Below are 18663 nucleotides of genomic sequence, written 5' to 3' on the forward strand. Positions count from 1 at the left end.
CAGCAAGGCTACCTCTGTCAGTTATACGTATTAAACCGCGACTTTCCCAGTGGATCATTCGTGGTACATTGGGAAGACGGCCCTGAGTGAACCGAGTTTCGCTGCACATCGACGCCGTCGAACACGCGCCTCGAAGGGAGCCACGGCTATGGATATTATCGTTGACAAATTGCTTTAATTCTACTGCACTTTTCATGCAGACACTTCGTTTTGACGCACGTCGAGGTTGTTTCGCGAGTACAACGAGACGCGCTTCGAATTTTGGCAACCACCCACTGTTATTCCTTTCCACCACCCTTGTCATCTCTCGATTTATCTCGCGAGACGTTTTCGATTTCACCCGTTCTTTCTCCACGTTCGAGCAAGTACCAGCAGTTTTGCCGAGCAAATACCAACACAACCACACAGAGTCCAGCGACGTATTCTCGTCCGTCCGTTCCGCGATCGTCGATAGTCCCCGTCTTTTCTCTAGCGCGCGACAAGAACTGCGGCGCGATATTCGAAAATTCCGTCAAAGAAGAAGAAACAAGAAAAAACGCAAGAAGAGCGAAAACTCGCGCCTGTATCTTTTTCGCGTTCATTTTCTTTCCCTTTTTTACTTTTTCTCTCGTGCTTTCCCTTCCCCTTCACCCATTCTCATCCCTTTTTCAGATCTCGAACTGCGAGAATCAGATCAGACTTTATGCAGCGAAGTTAATGACAGTTTATCTGGCATGATCTACGTATGCATGTACAAGCACGCCGACCGTCTTTCTCTATTTTCACCATCTTTTTCGTTTTTTGTTCCTTTATATTATACTCTGCGCGACGACGTCCCCGTATATCCGAACGTAGATGCTAAAGAGAATACCTATAAATATAGTTTATATGTATATATATAGAATATAATATAATAATATAATATAATATAATAATAATAATAATAATAATATATAATATATAATATAATAATATAATATAATATATGTTTATGTCATCACCATATCTTTTACACTTCTTTTCGTTTTCTCTTGCCATTACCATTCATTCTTCTCATTCATTCTCACAATCTCTCTAATTTATACTTAACATAGAAAAAATATAGAATTTATTTGCCTCGAACTTAAATATAATAAACCTCTCTCTCTCCCTTTCTCTCTCTCGAGTGTCGATTATAATATACATATGTATACATATAATGCTTCTATATATATGTATATATATATACATAATATATATACATATGTGTGTATATATATAAGACTTTATTTTTCGCGCGTGTTTGATCTATGTGTGTTATATGTGTGTTTATATGTGTATTAGTGCGTGTTAGATTACGTTCACGTGTGTGTATGTTTTTTGAACGTGTATGTACATGTGTATAAATGTATGGATGTGTGTAAACGTACATTTAGAAGGATTTCATGCGTCTACGCGTGAACTTGTCATTCATATGTGATAGGATGAGTGATGTCCTGCGGAGCAACAAATAATAATATTGTACATACATATCTAATATACATTGGCGCTAAAATGTAGCGCGATCCTGTATAAAAGTGTGAACTTGTTCGTAGGGATTCGGGAGGGAGTATGTATGCCCGTGTGAAAGTGTGTACCTAATGCTTGTGTCTATTTCGAATAACGGGTAGCTCGCGAAGAGAACGCGTTTTTTTTTTTTTTTTTTTTTTTTTTTATATAAGAAGGAAGAGTTTTCTCTTGTTTATTGTTTCCTGTCGTACGAAAAGAATGAAACGGGTAAAGGGGGTGGCTTTTGGGCATCAGGGTTTGCTAGGACGGGGTCGTTCAAAACAAAACACATAGTGAACAAAGACATCTGCTGAACGATTAAAAAAAGACATTACAAAATAAAAATAATAATAATTAATATTATAAAATAAAAAACGAAGGGGGGTGGGTCCAGCTGAGAAACTACCGAGGCACCCGCTATACAGAGCTGCAGCTCGAACGACCGAAAAAATATCCTTTTTCTATTTGAACATCCGACAACATTGGATGACGTATATTATATATAATATATATATATTTTATGTGTAATATGTATTAATAATATACCTCGACTTGTTCGGAGCTGCGCCTTGAGCATATTTTCGTTTAAAAATGGCAACGATTGACAAGAAGTTTTCGACGATTTGAAGATAGAAGGAAAACAGAAAACGAAAGGAGAGGAACAGCTTCGTACAGCAGTTCCAGTAACAGACAACGAGGAAGAATCACGTGAATGTGAAAGAGCTAGAGGAAAGTAGAACGGGCGATAGTACTCGACATCGAAGTCAGCATAAATATAAAATAGAAGGAGTCAAAAAAGGGGAAGTAGTTTCGTCCCTCGGCTTTTTTCTACTCTTAATATCGGAAAAAAAGAAAAAAGAAGCGGGCCAACGCGTACATCGCGTTCTTCAGCCGATAGAAACCGTTCGTCCAGCTTTGTTTCCCTTCTGAAGTACGATTACGAGAAAAAAAAAAGAGTAACACTGTTTCTCGCTGAAAGAAGAAGAAAAAAAAGGAAGGAAGTGAACTGCAACACAGCGGGACGTAAAGACATGTACCGGCCACCCTCTCGTTCGTGTTGAACGACGAGTATCGCAATTTCTTTGCCCCAAACGCACACGCTGGTGGCATATCCAAGAAATCACGATAGTCGTTTATGAGGATGTCCGCGAGGAAGGACGAGGAAAAGAGACCGTGAAATAGAAAAACTAAAAATGCAAGTTCGTCCTTCCTCTAGTAGAATGACACATACTAATAGCATCTGATATATATATCCATGCGATAGAATAATACAATATGTAATAATATAATCACGACTTGTCGAAAGAAAAGCTAAATATACACGGGTCGTCGATCCCCACAACGAAAGATACATCAGTTTAGTTCCCTTTTGCAAGTGCAAGTTGTTACTCGGATTATTCCTTAGGACTCGAAGAATACTCTCCTGGGAATCGACCGACGGCGTTATTTTTTTTTCTCCTTTCTTTTTTTCTTTTCTTTCCCTTGTTCTCGTTCCTTTCAGCAATCAGGGAGAAGTTGGCTCACGCGTTCCCGCGATGCACCGTATAATCTTAAAACATTTTGCTTCCCTTTTAAGCAGTGTCTCCTTTTTCTCTATTTCTCGATTTTTTTTTTTTTTTTTTTTTTAAGTTTGTTTCTTTTTTTGCCTTCGCTTTTTTTTATTTTCTTTTTTTTATAGAACTCTTAATAATAATTTTCATATATTTTGTCACCCGGCGTGTGTAGCTGTCCCCGACCACCCGTAGGTCCCGTCGACGAAACGCGCGAAAAATACAAAATCTAAATCTCCTCGATAAAATATCATCCTTCTTACTTGTCAGCCTTTTCTTTCCTGACATTATACATATATATATATAATATATATATATATTATATATTTATTTATGCTTTTTATATTTATAATATATTATTATTATTATTATTATTATTATTATTATTATTATTATTATTATTATTATTATTATTATTATTATTTGAATTGCTATTTCGCTTATATAAATGTAAGATATAATACTCTAGTAGCGAGGGAACCTGGGTGGGACGGGCACGCCGTTTTTAATAATACTATCATCTAAGTAATTTTGCGGCAAATCGAGGGACACGTGACCACTCACCCTGTATATTCTTTTTTTTTTTTTAAATCTTTCTTCTCTGGTGCGACGTGTGCTTGTTATATATAATGATGAGATCGGCTGTATGTCTGTAATATGTGTACGTGTAATGTGTATGTATAGGTATGAGTGAGCGTGTACTAGGTTATAAGTTACGTCAAATATGGGCAATTTTTTTTCGGTGATCGTTCGCTGCGATTATGTACGACGAGCTCGCAGGTCGCGAAAGTCCATCGTGTGTCGATACATCTACCGATAGAGTCGCTTTCGTGAAAAGTTTTCACTTGTCATGAGATGAGAGCAGCGACGAGATAATAAATATTTCAAGGATATTTCATTTGTTACGATTGCTCGATTAATCCTATAAATTATTAGCGGAGAAACTTCGAAAGCTGAACTATCGAAAGATGCACGACCATCCTCTATATCGCTTCTCATTTTGACACTCGATTTAAATCGTTTGATTGATTACCACCAAACACACCTTGCAACCACGTGACAAACTATACTCAATTCATCATGGAAACTTTTACAAAACATACAAAAGCATTTTTAACATGTTCTCTGAGATTCACATTGCCTGTTCGTTTAGTTATAAGGAAGAATAACAATAAAGGATCTTCATACGCACCTTTTTTTCAAAATTATCTCGTTTTTATATTATCAGCTGTTCTTACGTCTCCATCTTTGAACTGGGAATCACGTGATCGCAAAAGACGCGAAGAGCGTAACGATCGAGAGAGCGAATGTACACCACCGCAACTGCGCTTTTGGCTATTCAAAAGCCAAATCATGGCTGATGGAAATTGAAACTCGTAATTTCCATAAAACGTTCAGAACGATAAATAGGACGTTTACGACGATTGGTACGCTTCCTAAATAAAAATATAGAATTCGTAAAAACTTTATTTCTCAGTGTTTGCAAGCACCTTTGATATAGTGTTTCATAATGTTTCGCGAAGAATAATGCAATGGCAATTACGGTTTCAATCGTTCCGTGCATCGATACGTGAAAGAAGGACAACATACAAAAATATTCAAAAACTATGAATGTTTCGTTCTCGCACGTGTTACCGAAGAGTGCTGACTCTCGTTCGTGGATTGTCAATTATATAAAAAAATAACGTCTACGCTAATTAAAACGTTGTCGATGGAGATTCGATTGATTCGATTAATTCGTTCCATTCCATTATCTAGACTGCCTTCGATTCGAAAAGAATTTGTAGAAAAATACGAGAATATACCGTGACGTGAATACAATCAGCGAATGGAATGTTATTGCAATCGATATGAAACGCACTACCTTCAATACTAATTCGTATTTTATCCCAGCGAAGTAACATCTCGGTGGTCAACAGTCTCGTTACTACGAAGGTATTGAACCGTGCGCGTCAAACTTTTTCCCGATAGTTCGAAGGCAACCCCATAAGCGGCAAAGCCAAACGAATCGTCCTTCTTTTACGTAACAGAAACATGTGACGTCCACCATGGTACGAACACAGAGAACCGAGTGTGTCACTCATTGCTCTCAATCACGCGTCAGCTCCGACGCCATTCATTCGACGTGTTGATCTTGTGCATAAACCTGCGAGCCAGGATATCTACTACACTTTACGTTATATACCAAGGGTAAAAGTATGAAAACGATGACAATGAATGAGCGAGTATGTTATCTTTCTTTTTAACCTCTCTTTCTCTCCCTCTCTCTCGTTCTATATATTCTTGTAGAACTTAAAAGCTGACTTCGTTGTATTCGGTCGGCGGGAACGACGCGACAAGTTAGCATTTATATCAGGGCATTCCCGGCGCGTAGAAGAGATTATTGGCAGCAGTGGAATTGAGACATTGTGCGCGTCCGCTCCCCCGTTGTCGCCGCGGAATCTCACGGCTGTAGTCGTAACGAACGGGGGAACACGAGGCTTTTAATATACGGAAAAATTCGGGGTGGGCGTTCTCCAGCGCCGTCGTTCCTGGATGAGCCGCCAAAATTTGAAGAGCAGATAATTGTTAATGATGAGAATCGATGTTACAGCCGCTGTACCAAGAGCCTGTAGGATCTCTGCTGGCTTTGACCGGTGCTTAAGAAAAGATGCGAAGCGCCTGTAAGACAGGCCTGGAGCAGATGGGGCAGCTAGGATCCGAACTCTCGCAGACCCGGTTGCCGCAGTCCAGGCAGAAATGATTGTGTCCGCATGGTACGAGAGCAGCGGTGACCTCCTTATCGCCGCACACCACGCATTCCCGTCGTCCACCACCCAACAGTGAATCCGTGGGTGACGTCGGACTCGCTGACGCCGGCGGTGATGGCCTCGAGGGTAACGCAACGCCTGGGAACGACCAAATCGAAGAGGCGGACGCTGTCTGGGACTCGAACGATGGCGACTCGCCTAGTCCTTCGTCCCTTTCCATGCCGGCTCCCCAAATCGCCACCAGATCGTTTATCCCAGGTGCACCGGAACTACTGGACGAGCTGCTGCAACTTCCGCTGCTGGAAAATGCTCCGCTTGATCCGTTCGAACCGTTCGAGCCTGGTGGATCGAGGCAACCAAGGATCGAGCCCAAGCCACCGCGACAGAGCACGCTTAGCAGTTCCGAATCGTCGAGGGTCGCTCCTGTGCCGGTTCTAAGTGCTATGTGTGCCTCGATCTCGCGTCTCGCAGCCTCCACGCTTTCGGGTAGTCCGGTCACCTCGAACACAGGCTCCTTGTCACGACTGGGTGTCACTATGTAGGTATGCGTTTGATGCTGGATTCTCTTGATGGTCGCGCCTTTCGGTCCTACCACCAGGCCCACTACTCTGTACGGGACTCGTACCTGAATCGTCACGTGGCCTGGTACGGACGCTGGTGGTCCAGGAGGTGCGCCCAACAACGCGCCCAACGAGCTCTTGCGCGACGCGCGGATCTGGGAGAAATGCTCCGCGGCTGACAGGATCTCGCGCTTTGCACGCGCCACATCCTCCTTACGTCCAGTTACCACGAACACCGGCTCCTCGCCACGCACTGGCGTCTTGATGTAAGTGTTGGTCTTCGCTCGCAGTGCTTTGATTTTACAACCTGCAATCAAACCAGAAACGATCGTTTAGTTACAAGTTTCTTGGAAACCAGCACACGAAATTAAGTTTTCATCGTGTTTTTCTAAGAACGCTATTATATCGAAATGCTAAACGTAATCGATCTTCTCTCCTTCTCTTTTCTTAATTAATTTTATACGCGTATCATATGAATATAGCAAGTCTTATGAATATCGAAATTTAAAGACTGTCGTCCTTTCTCATTTCAAGATAAATAGCATTAGTACGAATATGTATGATTTATCTACATATCCTGCAAGTCATTCTTCCGAGTCCATCCTTAAGATGAATCCTTTCCATTCACAAAACTACAACCACCTATAAAACGCAATTATACGCCGATATAAATCAAACAAATGACCAGAAGAATCATTAATCAGCAAGGGAATTACACCTCGCCAAGACGTGAGTCCCAAGTACATATATCTTAATTCGCTCGTACCAACAACCAAGTCATCGAATTATCCTCACAACCCACGCTTCCTCCCATCTCTACCAAATCAACCGAGAGTCTGAAAAAACTGCATCCTTCCAAGTACACGTAGCTCGCGAGCCCACGACTGATCGCAGTTCTGCGGAAGGTGGTTGACGGTGTCGGTGCTCCGTCGGAGGAGCAGAGTCTTTGTCATGACGCAATTGTCTGTACGCGAGGAACAACAGACGCATAGCGAGATCTGCGCGTGGTACGAAAAAGGAGAAGCTGTAAGAGAGCGGTGGGATGCCATGTGGAGAGAAGGAAGAAAACGACGGCGGAGAGGCAGAGAGAGGGCAGGGTGCAGGAAACTGGAAGGAAGGAGGTCCCGACCCGGTCTGGTCCTCGGTCTCGCAGACTCTCTGGCCTTGAGCCGGCGCAATGCTAGCAATGCAGGTGAACCACTCCTCTCCCTTTCCTTCTTTCGCGCTCGGCCACCTTCTGCGTTCCGTCTCCTTCCCAGCGTCCAACCTTTCTCCTTCCCGCGGCTATCCTTCGCGGTCTTCGCATCCTCCTCTCCCTTTCTCTCTCTTTCACCAACCTCCCTTTCATTCAGTTCACTCTCTCCTTCGGCGCACCAACGAACGCGCGACACACGCGGAGCACCCCGCCCCCGGCTTCGCATACCTTTGCCTCCTTCCTATCCGTTTCTTCGCCATCCGAACGATTCCACGTTCATTAGAGAGCATTTTAATTGCGTTTATCGAACGGTCGCCATCGTAAATCACACGACGTTTCTGAACTTGAGTCGTACAGGAAAGTTGGATTCTTTCAGGTGGAAATTGGACACGCGATAGATTCGAATACGCTCGAGTGTAATCCGGATAGGTTGTCGGGACAGTACACTATATACGTATACCGTGCACTAGAATTAGTACATTGAGCAGAGTAATAAAATTTGTAACTTCCACAATAGAAATTTCGTGGACGTACAGCAATATTTTTTTGGAGATTCGAACGATTTCTTACGAAATATATGGACAAAAAGATGGTTCTCTATGTGGATCGTATGTTTTTTCGTGTAACTTCCATTCTGATATTGAAGTACCAAAGCGATCGATGCTTATATTATATAATTTCATCGATTTTCCCTACTTTTCGTTTTCTGCAGATTTAGCAAATAAGCAGCTTATATAATAATTATCCTAAGAAAGTCAATCAAAATGATCGACCGAACGAGCCACGTATAAATATCACGAAACGGACTATCGATCGTAGCTTTCCACAAAGCCAAAGGGTCATCAGATAGTGACACGCAACTCCATTTATTCGATCAAAATCGGACGACATTTTTGCTCATTGAGTAACGTACCAGAAAGAGAAAGAAAACACTGACTGAAAACGTTCTTTGAATCGTTTAGACGGTTCCCTTGCTTGACTACGCAGTCCTTGCGCGACGCGACAATGTCACGGGCGTCCACGGCTCTTCAGGGACGGCCGCTGCGGCACAATCTTGACATCGATATGGCCTTAACTGCACGCCACGACGCGGTTCGAAGCGTTTAAACGCGAGAGGAAAGGGACATAAGTTGCGGCGCGAGGTCGTCTCGGGGGCGCGAGCGTAATTGCGACCATAACCACAGATAGGGTCGCTCTCATCCGCGATATTCTCTTGAATTCGGGAAATTTATCGTGGAAAAGTACCATGTTCTCTTCGTTCATGTTCAGCTTTATTTTGTTCGTTTTCGACCGACTTCTTACAAAATTCCTTAGATTTTAGAAACATAAGAATTATGATTTTATTCTACAGATTTTCTTATACTAATTCGTTACTAGGATTCCTAATCTCTCGGGTGTAATCATTTCCTTTATCTATGTATAGATGTTACAAATAAATCACATCGTAACTATATTTGCAAGGACTGCAATCGATCTAACTGGCATTTTCGTTAACGAATAACTCGTTTAATCGATTGAAACATAAAAAGTCCTTCTTTCGTTGGAAAATGAAATTGAGATTAAGAAAGAAGGTGGAACGAGTATACAACCGGAATACTTGGTTTCGTTTTAATGAAAAGTTTCAGGGTAAAGAACGCAATTTTCACTGTGAGTGTCGTTAGTCACGCAGACATAACGCTATTATTGTACTATAGAAACTGCGTAAAAATAGACGACCAAGGAATTGATCATGTTCGTTAATCAAAGCGTCTTTTTCCCAACGATTTTAGATTTTGCGCACATGTACGCACTAGTCTTAAATTACCAGGTGAAAAGTGTGTGACGGTTAAACGCAAAAATATTTGAAGAAAGTAAGGAGAAACGCGTCCACGCATGTCCTCGAATCGCTAGGGTAAATCCTGTTTCAGTTTCATCGATCACGCTTTATTTTCGGAACCCATTGTACCCAACCTTCTCTCCTGTCTCGTTTCTTCCTTCCAGCCGGTTTACCTTCGACGATTATATTCATTCAACGGTTACCCACGTTCCCGCTCCTCCACCCCTTTCACAGTTTTTCTCTCAACCGCTGAATCTCCATATACGAGACACATCACTGTAAGGTTTGTGGTTCTTTGAAACCCTTCCCCGGCGCATGCAGGTCCGATTTCGATAAACTCGCGGGACCGCGAAGGATGCGTCGCGTTAACACGCCGCGGAACTTTCAAGAGACCTTGAAGAAACACGGGCAAAAGTAGCGCCCAATGGGAGGAAATTACAACGTTGTCCGCGTCTCATTACCAAACCAATTTAGTCTGCCGTTTGAAGAACGAGAAGCTGACAAACGAAAATTGGGTTCTTTCGTCCGAAATTTCCGCGACCAAAAATTACCCGACTATATATTCGTCCCACTTTCTTCGTTAACGCCATAAATTCTCGCTCAAGGATTCGATATAGCGTCGCCAACGCGTATTTCATTTTGAGATCAGTGCGTTTGCCAAAAGTATGCAATTCCTCTGTTGGTAGCTAAACGAGGTTACGATCTTCGATTAAATCGGAATGTTCTACGATCGAGAACTGGTATTCTGAAAGGCTGAAACGCGAACACTGATGGATAACACTGGTGTGACTATTGAGTTGAAAAACGGTGGAAAAGAGGGAGGAGGTATATGGAGGGCAATTTTCATGAAAATTCTCACAATCGAAGTTGGAATCGTGCGATATCGCATGCCAATGACTAGGTGCACTGGCCAGAACGTGTAGTAGCGATAAAACGCTGCGGGGGAAAGTCGGTCGTAATTCTAGCTGGCAAATTGTTAAGACGAGCTGGCCACGGCACAAGGGTAACCATTATTATCCGTAATCTGAAGAGGCATAAATTTGCCCAAGGATACAACGGCGGGATGCCTCCGGCCGGCCGTAGGGTAGACGAGAAGAAAGACGTAGAAATCGAGGGGAATAAAAATTAGAGGGCTGACTAGTCTGCGGAGAACCGTTCTATATCGGTGCCTCATCAGACTTATAAAAATAACGCTTGATAGGATTTTGATTGAACGAAGAATTTGTTTCGTTAACCATTATAAGACTGTTTATGATTATGACTATTTATGAAGATTTAATTTGACATATTTGAATGATTTTTTAAATCATCGCCGTTGAATTTTGCTTCTTAATATTCCCATTAATAATAATTTATTATTAATAAATTCTCTATGCCGATTTAATATTGAATATTCCTCGTCATTTTAAACTTTTGACGAAGTTCCAAAATTGTACGTTTTCGTTAATTGAAATTCAATTACTAATAACAGATTTAAACCGTACAAGTGTTTGAACGCATCAAACCGCAAGATGCTATAAAACACGACAGCGAATCGCGTAATAAACCTATCGGTTACCGTTAATTGACCATAAGCTAGGCAATATAATTTGTCCAACTACTGAATAATGTATACGGATTCAGGAATGTCAAAGAGGGACGCTCGTCCCAGTGAGTTAATAACATGTCTCGGAACGGCGCATTATAAAGTTCAACTAAATGCATAATGCGATCGAGTCCAAACATACATCCACACATTTTCATATTTTTCATTTCGCTATTAGCTTCTTGTAAAATTCATTATCTACTATGCACGTGAAACTTCAATATTCAACTCCCTTGGCACAATTCAAATCGTTTACAGACACTGTGAATTTTGCGATTTACAAGCATGATATGGAAGAATGAAAGCTTCGCATAGTATAAATACCTCTAAAAATAGTCGACCTTCGTTAACTAGAAATTTCTTAACTACCATTGCATAAGCAATAAATATAACTCTTGCAAATACACTCGAGATTCTTCGACATTAAATCTCTGCAATTTCGGCTCGATAATCTTTACAGCTAGCTACAAAGTTCCAAGGGTAACTCCTGACTAGACTTTGTACTTCCATGCATTTATAGGAAATCTGAACGTGCGCAAGTTCTCACAATGCAGATAAATATAGACATATTTATAAGACACATATATAGATAAGATATAAATATAACATTCAGAGATACATAAAGTATCGAAACTAAACGATAATATTTTGTAAATGAAGCAAATTCCTATCTAGGTTCCACTTTTTTTAGCTGTATTCATAAAAATATAATCGAAATCCGCGGTTTATCGATGGTATACAAGCTTAACGCTTCTAAAAAGAAATAGTAACAAAAATCACAAACTGACGTTTGGAATCAGAGGTAACCGCGATCGATGATCGTTTTTCATCGCGAAACGGCACATGAACGCCGGATAGGCCGTCGAGTTTCCGTTTATCCAAGCTTCTCCCTCTTTCCGGAAATTCGCCTACAGCGAATTAGGGCGGTTCGGTTGGCTAAATAACTCTGAGAAGGCAGGTGGACGAGGATCGGTATAAGCACACCGATAGGAGTGGCATTCACGAGCACATGCATCCGAAGAACAGCCGGGAGGAAATGAGAAATGGAAAGAAAGAAGAGGCAGAAAAGAGGACGAACGAAGACACGCTGTTAAAGAAGAAGGCAATATCGTCGACTACGACGACGACGACGAAGAAGTAGAAGGTTGCTCCTCGTGGTCAAAGAAGGTGGCTGCTAACTCGATGGTGGTACCGATGGTTGTAGTAGTGGTAGTTCGGATGGAGGAAGAGAAGGTGGGGCGTGGGTCGCAGACAGTTGAAGGGCCGCGGCCAAGGTGAGGTGAGACGAAGAGAAAAGTGAGTGGAAGAGAAAGAGGAGTGAAAGAGACTGCATCGAAGAGAACGCAAGGCGCCTTTTGCCTTTGTCTGCCTCTATCGAAGGGACCAGAAGGGACGAAAGAGAGGATCGACCGGGACCTGAGCAGCTCGACCCGATCCTTCGTCCTTTCTTCGTCTTCGAATTCTCCTTCTCCTTTTTCTTTCGCATCTTTTTGCACGCACCGCGAAATCGTAAAGGACGAAAAGGGAGTAATAGGTTCGGCAGAATGTTCGACTTCGGTCTCGAGATGAATTATGCTCGTGATTCGAACCGACGATCGTCCGGATACACGCTACGACCCGAAGCTTTCCGATCGTACGAATGATTTAGTCGATCTGGTTATACGTTTGCCATGATGCTACTATAGCAGCAACGCAACGTTGATCTGGTTGAAAGGATCGAGAACCGATCGTTCTAAAAAATGTATATAATACGCATAAAAATCGTAATAAAGGTCGACATCACTTCGGCTGTATGTCTACGGCATCTCGTTGTGATGTCGCAAAACAAGATTCGTTATTCCGTTGATTTCTTTCTTATTCATTCAAGGTGCCATTCACGTAGCCGATGCACGTGAAGCACGTGGTCTGTTCTCCGGTCGAGTACAATACCGAGCAAAGCCCTCTCGGGAGTGCAGTTTGGACCTTCTATTCCCACGATACGTCACTCTCCCTCGAATGACGTTGCTGAAATCTGCAGCAGCCGCTAGTAGCAGCGGCTCTCTTTCCAGAGGCCGCTGGATCAATAGTTACACGCTTCTATAGCCGGCAGCTGGATTATATACGCGTCTTAGAAGCTAGCGGTCATAGTGTACCGTTCGCACACATTGGTCGGCGTTATCGACAGATTTGCGATATCTACACGCTGAACTTGCCAAGCTCGTTACTTTGATCCGACCACGTTTCCACCGGCCATTATATAGAGCATCGATTACGCGTCTACGATTGATCGATATCAAAATTCCGATCGTTCGCGAAGCTGTTCCTGACATTCTCCGCTTTGTATGCTTCCTCCATCCCTTGCATTTCGCTCAAATTCCTATGTACGAGGCTACTGACGATATTCCGAGTATAAGGTTCCAAAAAAGGACACTTCTCTGGTGGGAGACACAAAAATTCTGTAGCTAACATACTTCTTGGAAACGCACAAGGTAGTACATTTTCAAGCGTAGGAAGGAGGAGGGAAAAAGGTCGTGTAAGAGGGTCAGAAACTCGGAGGGCCATCAGCTGGTCTTTTGCTTTAATTACAGTCACCAAATGCCTCGCCTGAGAGATACTCGTCGTTTCCTCGACGACTGGCCGACGACCGTGGGCGGTATCGATGTAGTCGACCCGAAAAAGACCGCTAAGGATCGGAATCGTTCGTTTACCTCTCGTTTTACTGATTTAGCCAGCCATGAATGTCAGCGAACGAAAGTATTGCTGATGCCATTTTAAATCTAATATCAATCTCAACCATGACTATAATATATTTCTTTCTAAATTTTTAAGTCTATTCTCACTGTATTTTTGTATAGTTGATTAAACTTGCTAGTTTAGTCCAGTCACAGTTACTATAATTATAAGAGATATCCTTAGTATAACTTTGGTTGTTTCAATATCCTTGTTTACCTCTCGTTTTGTTTTCTTCTCTAAATATTTTGTTGAAACGCATAACCTCAAAAAACTCACGGTTGTGTCAGTAACAAATCTTAAGAGTCTTGTTGCCAAATTTCGGATACCTAAGGACGTTTAACAATACCATATAAAATATTCTATCTGTTACTTCCATACAGTAAAGGTCACTGCTAAATAGCGTGATTTTAAGTACGCTATTTATGAACCGTAAATAAAACATCCAATAATTTTCCAAACCTGTTCGACATAAGTATCAACGACCCGGTCCCAAACCGGAAAATACGCATTCCAATGACTAGAAGAAACTACGTTTGCCACGTTTATGACACAAAACGAATGTGAAACGATGTTCAGATACAAGGCGCTCCGGTCGCTACATGGCGTAGTAAGTTTATTTAGGACCGTGGGCCCTTAAAGTAGCGGTACCCTTTGGCGTCTCTGGACATTCGTGCGTCGGTACGTCTGCTCGTGGGGCACGAGCCGCGTGGATATCACGAGTTTCTCAGGCAGGTCAGTGAAACTGCGCCGTCAAGTTGAAGGCCAACACCCCCACAATGCAACGGCCGAGTACCACCGCTCGCCCCACTACCTCGCCCGATCCTCAACCACTTTATTCTCTCCTCCCTTTCCGCGCCATATCGTCCCTTCCTCGTCACGTCGCCTCTCGGTTTCCCCCTTCCTCCCGACATGCTGGCCAAGTCGCTGGAACATCCGAGGAAACTCCAATAACGCCGATAAACTCGCGAGTCACGAGTGTTGGTTGCTCGTGACGGAGACTAGGCTAAAAACGAGCAACGGCACGTCGATCGCATGGCTGGCTTCCATTTATTTCCTTCAATCTTTCTCCTTTTTATGGAACATTAATCATGGAGTTCGTAGAAAAATACGAACTCTAAATAGACTGTGCTATCGTAGAATAGCTTAATGAATTAGTTACTAAAAAAATTTGATTATACGTAAGTGCAATTGAAGTAGAAAAATTTCAAACTCGTGGAACAAGTAGCCACAACGTGATCAACGTGCACCACGTCCAACGCACGGTCATGGTGATATCCACTAGCTTCCAGGAAAACTAGTCACTGATTGGTCGAACTCAACGCCAATCGTAGACGTCCTTTGAACGTGAGCATAGCTGGCTGAGTTTAGGTACGAATGTACAAACGAGTGGTCATTCGTGCGCCGACCACCGAGTTGAACGGATGTATTGCGCAGGTGCGTACTTTATGTACATTCTTGCTTCTATTTCCCTTTCCCCTCTCTTCCTTTCTCGACTTCCCTCTTTACATACACGTTTCCCTTCATCACCCCCTCTGACCCCTTTCGAAGGCCAGAAATTCCAGCCTCTTCTTGAAATAGATCGATGACACTCGTCTGAACAATCCCGTGCGTGTGCACGCATCGTTTCGTTATGCGTAGCTCTCTTTCTCGCGCGTGTGCACGGTCGCGTCTATACACGATCTGTAGATGCATCTACATATATATACACACAAGCGGTATCCACGTGTACATATAGATACATACATGTATGTGTATATATATACGTGTCTCGCTCGCGACTCTCTCGGGGCCGATGTCTCTGAAATAACCGAGCGAGGCACACTCGCCGGACAGGGGGATAAGGTGCAATGCACGCACCCGTTCACTGTGGCCTCTCTTTCTCGTGTTCTCTCTTCTACCCTCCCACCGCCAATGTCTCCTTCTGCCACGTTTCCTTCTTTCTTCGTCTGTCGGGCACCGCGTCTTTTTTCCCTTTCCCTCGCGCAGCCGCTGCAACTGCAGTTGCATCCGACAGTGTCTCGAATGGCAGTGGGGGTCACACTATATTAAGATTGAACTCCACTGACACGGCCGCCCAACTGCGTTCATTCTCCTCCTACTCTTTCTTCTCCTATCTTTCTCTGTCTGTCCCGTGACCAGCCTTTCTTTCTCCTCCCTTTCTTTCCAACCGCGCACGCTATGCCTATCTCGCCGACCCCTCTCGCTCTTTCTCACTCTCTCTTTCTCTATCCGATACGTCCGCTATCCGGCCCGATACGCAACGACTGTACCAGTGTGTGTTTCGTGTTCCATAGAGAACGTTCTAGACACATACACACTACTATACACGTACTCACACATAAGAAAGGATACACATTGTGCGCCGTCTCGGGGTCTCGCGATAGAAAAATCAGATTACGAAAGACCGTTGATTTTCTACCGCGGGAACGTGTTACGTGTCGTCGGAAAGGGCGCGGAGGAAATGGCCAGCTTGGTCACGCTGCAACGAAGGACGCGGTACTTACTCGCAGGCCGAGGGAATCGCGGATGCGCACGGGTGCTCGTGCAAAGACGATATGGAAACAACGTTCCAGTAAAAAGTACTTAGGGGAATCGAGCTATTATCTCTGCCCCTTATTTTCTCCTTTTATCTGTCGTTATATTACCGTCCAAGAAGTAGGAATTTAGATTCTATCGATTTCTCAACCTCGAGTACACCTCCTACTCGTCAAAATAGGTTCAGATTACCATTTAATGTATCTTATCCGTTCATCGAAACGGAAGACGTCGTCTTCACAATCATCATCCCGCTCCTTGGTAAATATCGATTTTCATCGCCACCAAAGAGCAACGATATATCGAACGAGGGAACGATAGCAAACGACTTAAATCGTGTCTCGAATATCGCGAAGTTTACGAGACACGATTGTCTCCTGTCCTCCATTCATGGTCAGATCAGTTTTCTCGACTACGATATACCACCGCCGGCGGCCAATTATCTTACGCTGGGCGCAGTTAAAGTTGAAACCAATATGGAAGAAAGTTGCAAAATAACGAGCCACGCTTAACTCGTGGCCGATGATTCATTATTGTGGTTCATGGGGGGGGGGGGGGGCCGTATTCTTCACGGGACTTATGCGGACAGCATGGTTCAGTTATAATTACACGATATTGGATGTCACGATATTAATGAGCCACGGCGGATATAATGGGACGTGCTGCCCACCGTGGAAGCCACTCCGCCCAACGAGTGGCTCTCCCGATCGTTCTCGAGAGAAACCGAAGGGTGAGTCATTCGTCGATCGACCTACCTCAAACCTTTGCCGACCGGACGACCGGAGACATGTGCTTCTCCATCTCTGTTTCTCCTTCTCCCACTGTCCTCTCTCTGTCAGAAAACAGGTAGCACACCATAGCGCCCATCGGCCATATTAGATTTTCTCCTCCACGCTTTTGCGACAATACGTACAAACGTATTCCTCTGTTGGGAATATCAGCGAGTCTTTCGTCGTTCGTCAAGAATATAAACATAAACCCAGCAAATACATAGAAGCGGTTCGATACTTTTGTTTCAAGGTGGAGGGACGATCGAGACGGCGCTGCCCGTTGAGTGGATTGTCTTGTAAACCTTTTCATTGAAATATGAAACCAGGCGCCTAGCATTGTATACGTATGTTTACCTTGTCGACAAGTATTTATTGGCCGGCAAGTACACGCGTCTCGTGTTTGAATGATTTAGCTACTTTCGATAGTTGCTCGACCAGTCCTCTTGAAATATAACGTGAATTTCTTTCTTTTTCTTTTTTTTTTTTTTTTTTCAAGATAACAATCTAGTATTTTTCATTTTCGGAGAATATTCCGTCTTTCTTCCGTCATCGAAGGTCCCAAAAGTGGACGATAGCATGAAATGGTGCAGAGCAACTCTTTGTTTGTCGCTACATATGTGCTCCAGCAATATTTTCCGTGTAGCATGTAGAACGTTAAGCTAGGACGGCAAAGCCGGGGATAAATCGATTACAACGGAACGTCAACGAAACTGTCCCCTGACCTGGAAGAAGGGTAGGAAAAGTGCGCGACCCCTCGAGCCAGGGGTATGCCCCATCAGCTGTGCCTCCAGCTGTAGGCCACTTCGAATGCAAAAAAGCACGTCGAGGGGGGGTGAGAACTGTGGTTCGACCGTGTATCGATCAAAGACTGGTCTCTCTTCTCTCTCTCTCTCTCTCTCTCTCTCTTGCGCCATTTTCTCTCTACAGATGAGATTCGTTCCCGAGGGAGCAAATAAAATGGCACGAGACACGACCAGTTACCCGCTCCTCCGGCTTAAACGTTAGCCAACCCCACGCGATCCTTTTTCTCCTCCTTTGTTCTTCGCCCTATTTCGCGGAGTTTCCTCGTCCTTCCACTTCGTCTCGGGGCTTTATGCGATATCTCATTCCCATCGACCTGACAACGTTCCCCTATTTCGTTGGGGCTGTCTCAAGGTTCGGAAACCTCGAAAAGTCGATGAAATTCGACGCTGGGACGCGAGGTTCTCATCGAAAATTCAAAACAAGACGCCTTTTCTACGTGGCGCGTTCTACTATTTCGTTTCTTCTGAGAAGTTTTTACGTATTTGGATTTACAACGGTGAATATTTTCTACGTGACACGTTCTATTACTTTGCTTTTTTCCGTGTTTTGTAATATTTATGTATCTAAATCTAGGGTAATATCTTCTATGCGACGCATTTTGTTTTTTCCTTGTTTTGTTACTGGAACCTATCCTCAGTAATTTTTATATACCTAAATCTGGGGTAATATTTTCTATGCGACGCATTTTACTATCATTTTGTTTTTTTCCTTGCTTCGTTGTTGGATCCTATTTTAAGTAATTTTTGTGTGCCAGGTCTGGGATGATGAGTACATATAGGATTCGCTGAAGAGATATTCAACCTCCTGGGAAAGGGAAGCCTCAGGGAGTCTGATACTTTGGAAAATGAACGAGTATTTCTATAAAGATTGATGGAGAATA

The 18663-nt window shown here is 43.3% G+C and overlaps 1 protein-coding gene across 1 annotated transcript in view; it reads right to left on the reverse strand.

Annotated features, from left to right (window-relative positions):
* Positions 1 to 3092: 3092 nt before the first annotated feature.
* The window catches only part of LOC126915744 (RNA-binding protein MEX3B), a 61165-nt gene continuing 45594 nt past the window's right edge, over positions 3093 to 18663 (reverse strand). Inside the window, exon 2 of the mRNA XM_050720711.1 lies at positions 3093 to 6673. Coding sequence (XP_050576668.1) covers positions 5697 to 6673 — 977 coding nt within the window. The 3' untranslated portion in view covers positions 3093 to 5696. The remainder of the gene's footprint in view (positions 6674 to 18663) is intronic.

Source organism: Bombus affinis, chromosome 4 (genome assembly GCF_024516045.1).
Source record: "Bombus affinis isolate iyBomAffi1 chromosome 4, iyBomAffi1.2, whole genome shotgun sequence".
NCBI lineage: Eukaryota > Metazoa > Arthropoda > Insecta > Hymenoptera > Apidae > Bombus > Bombus affinis.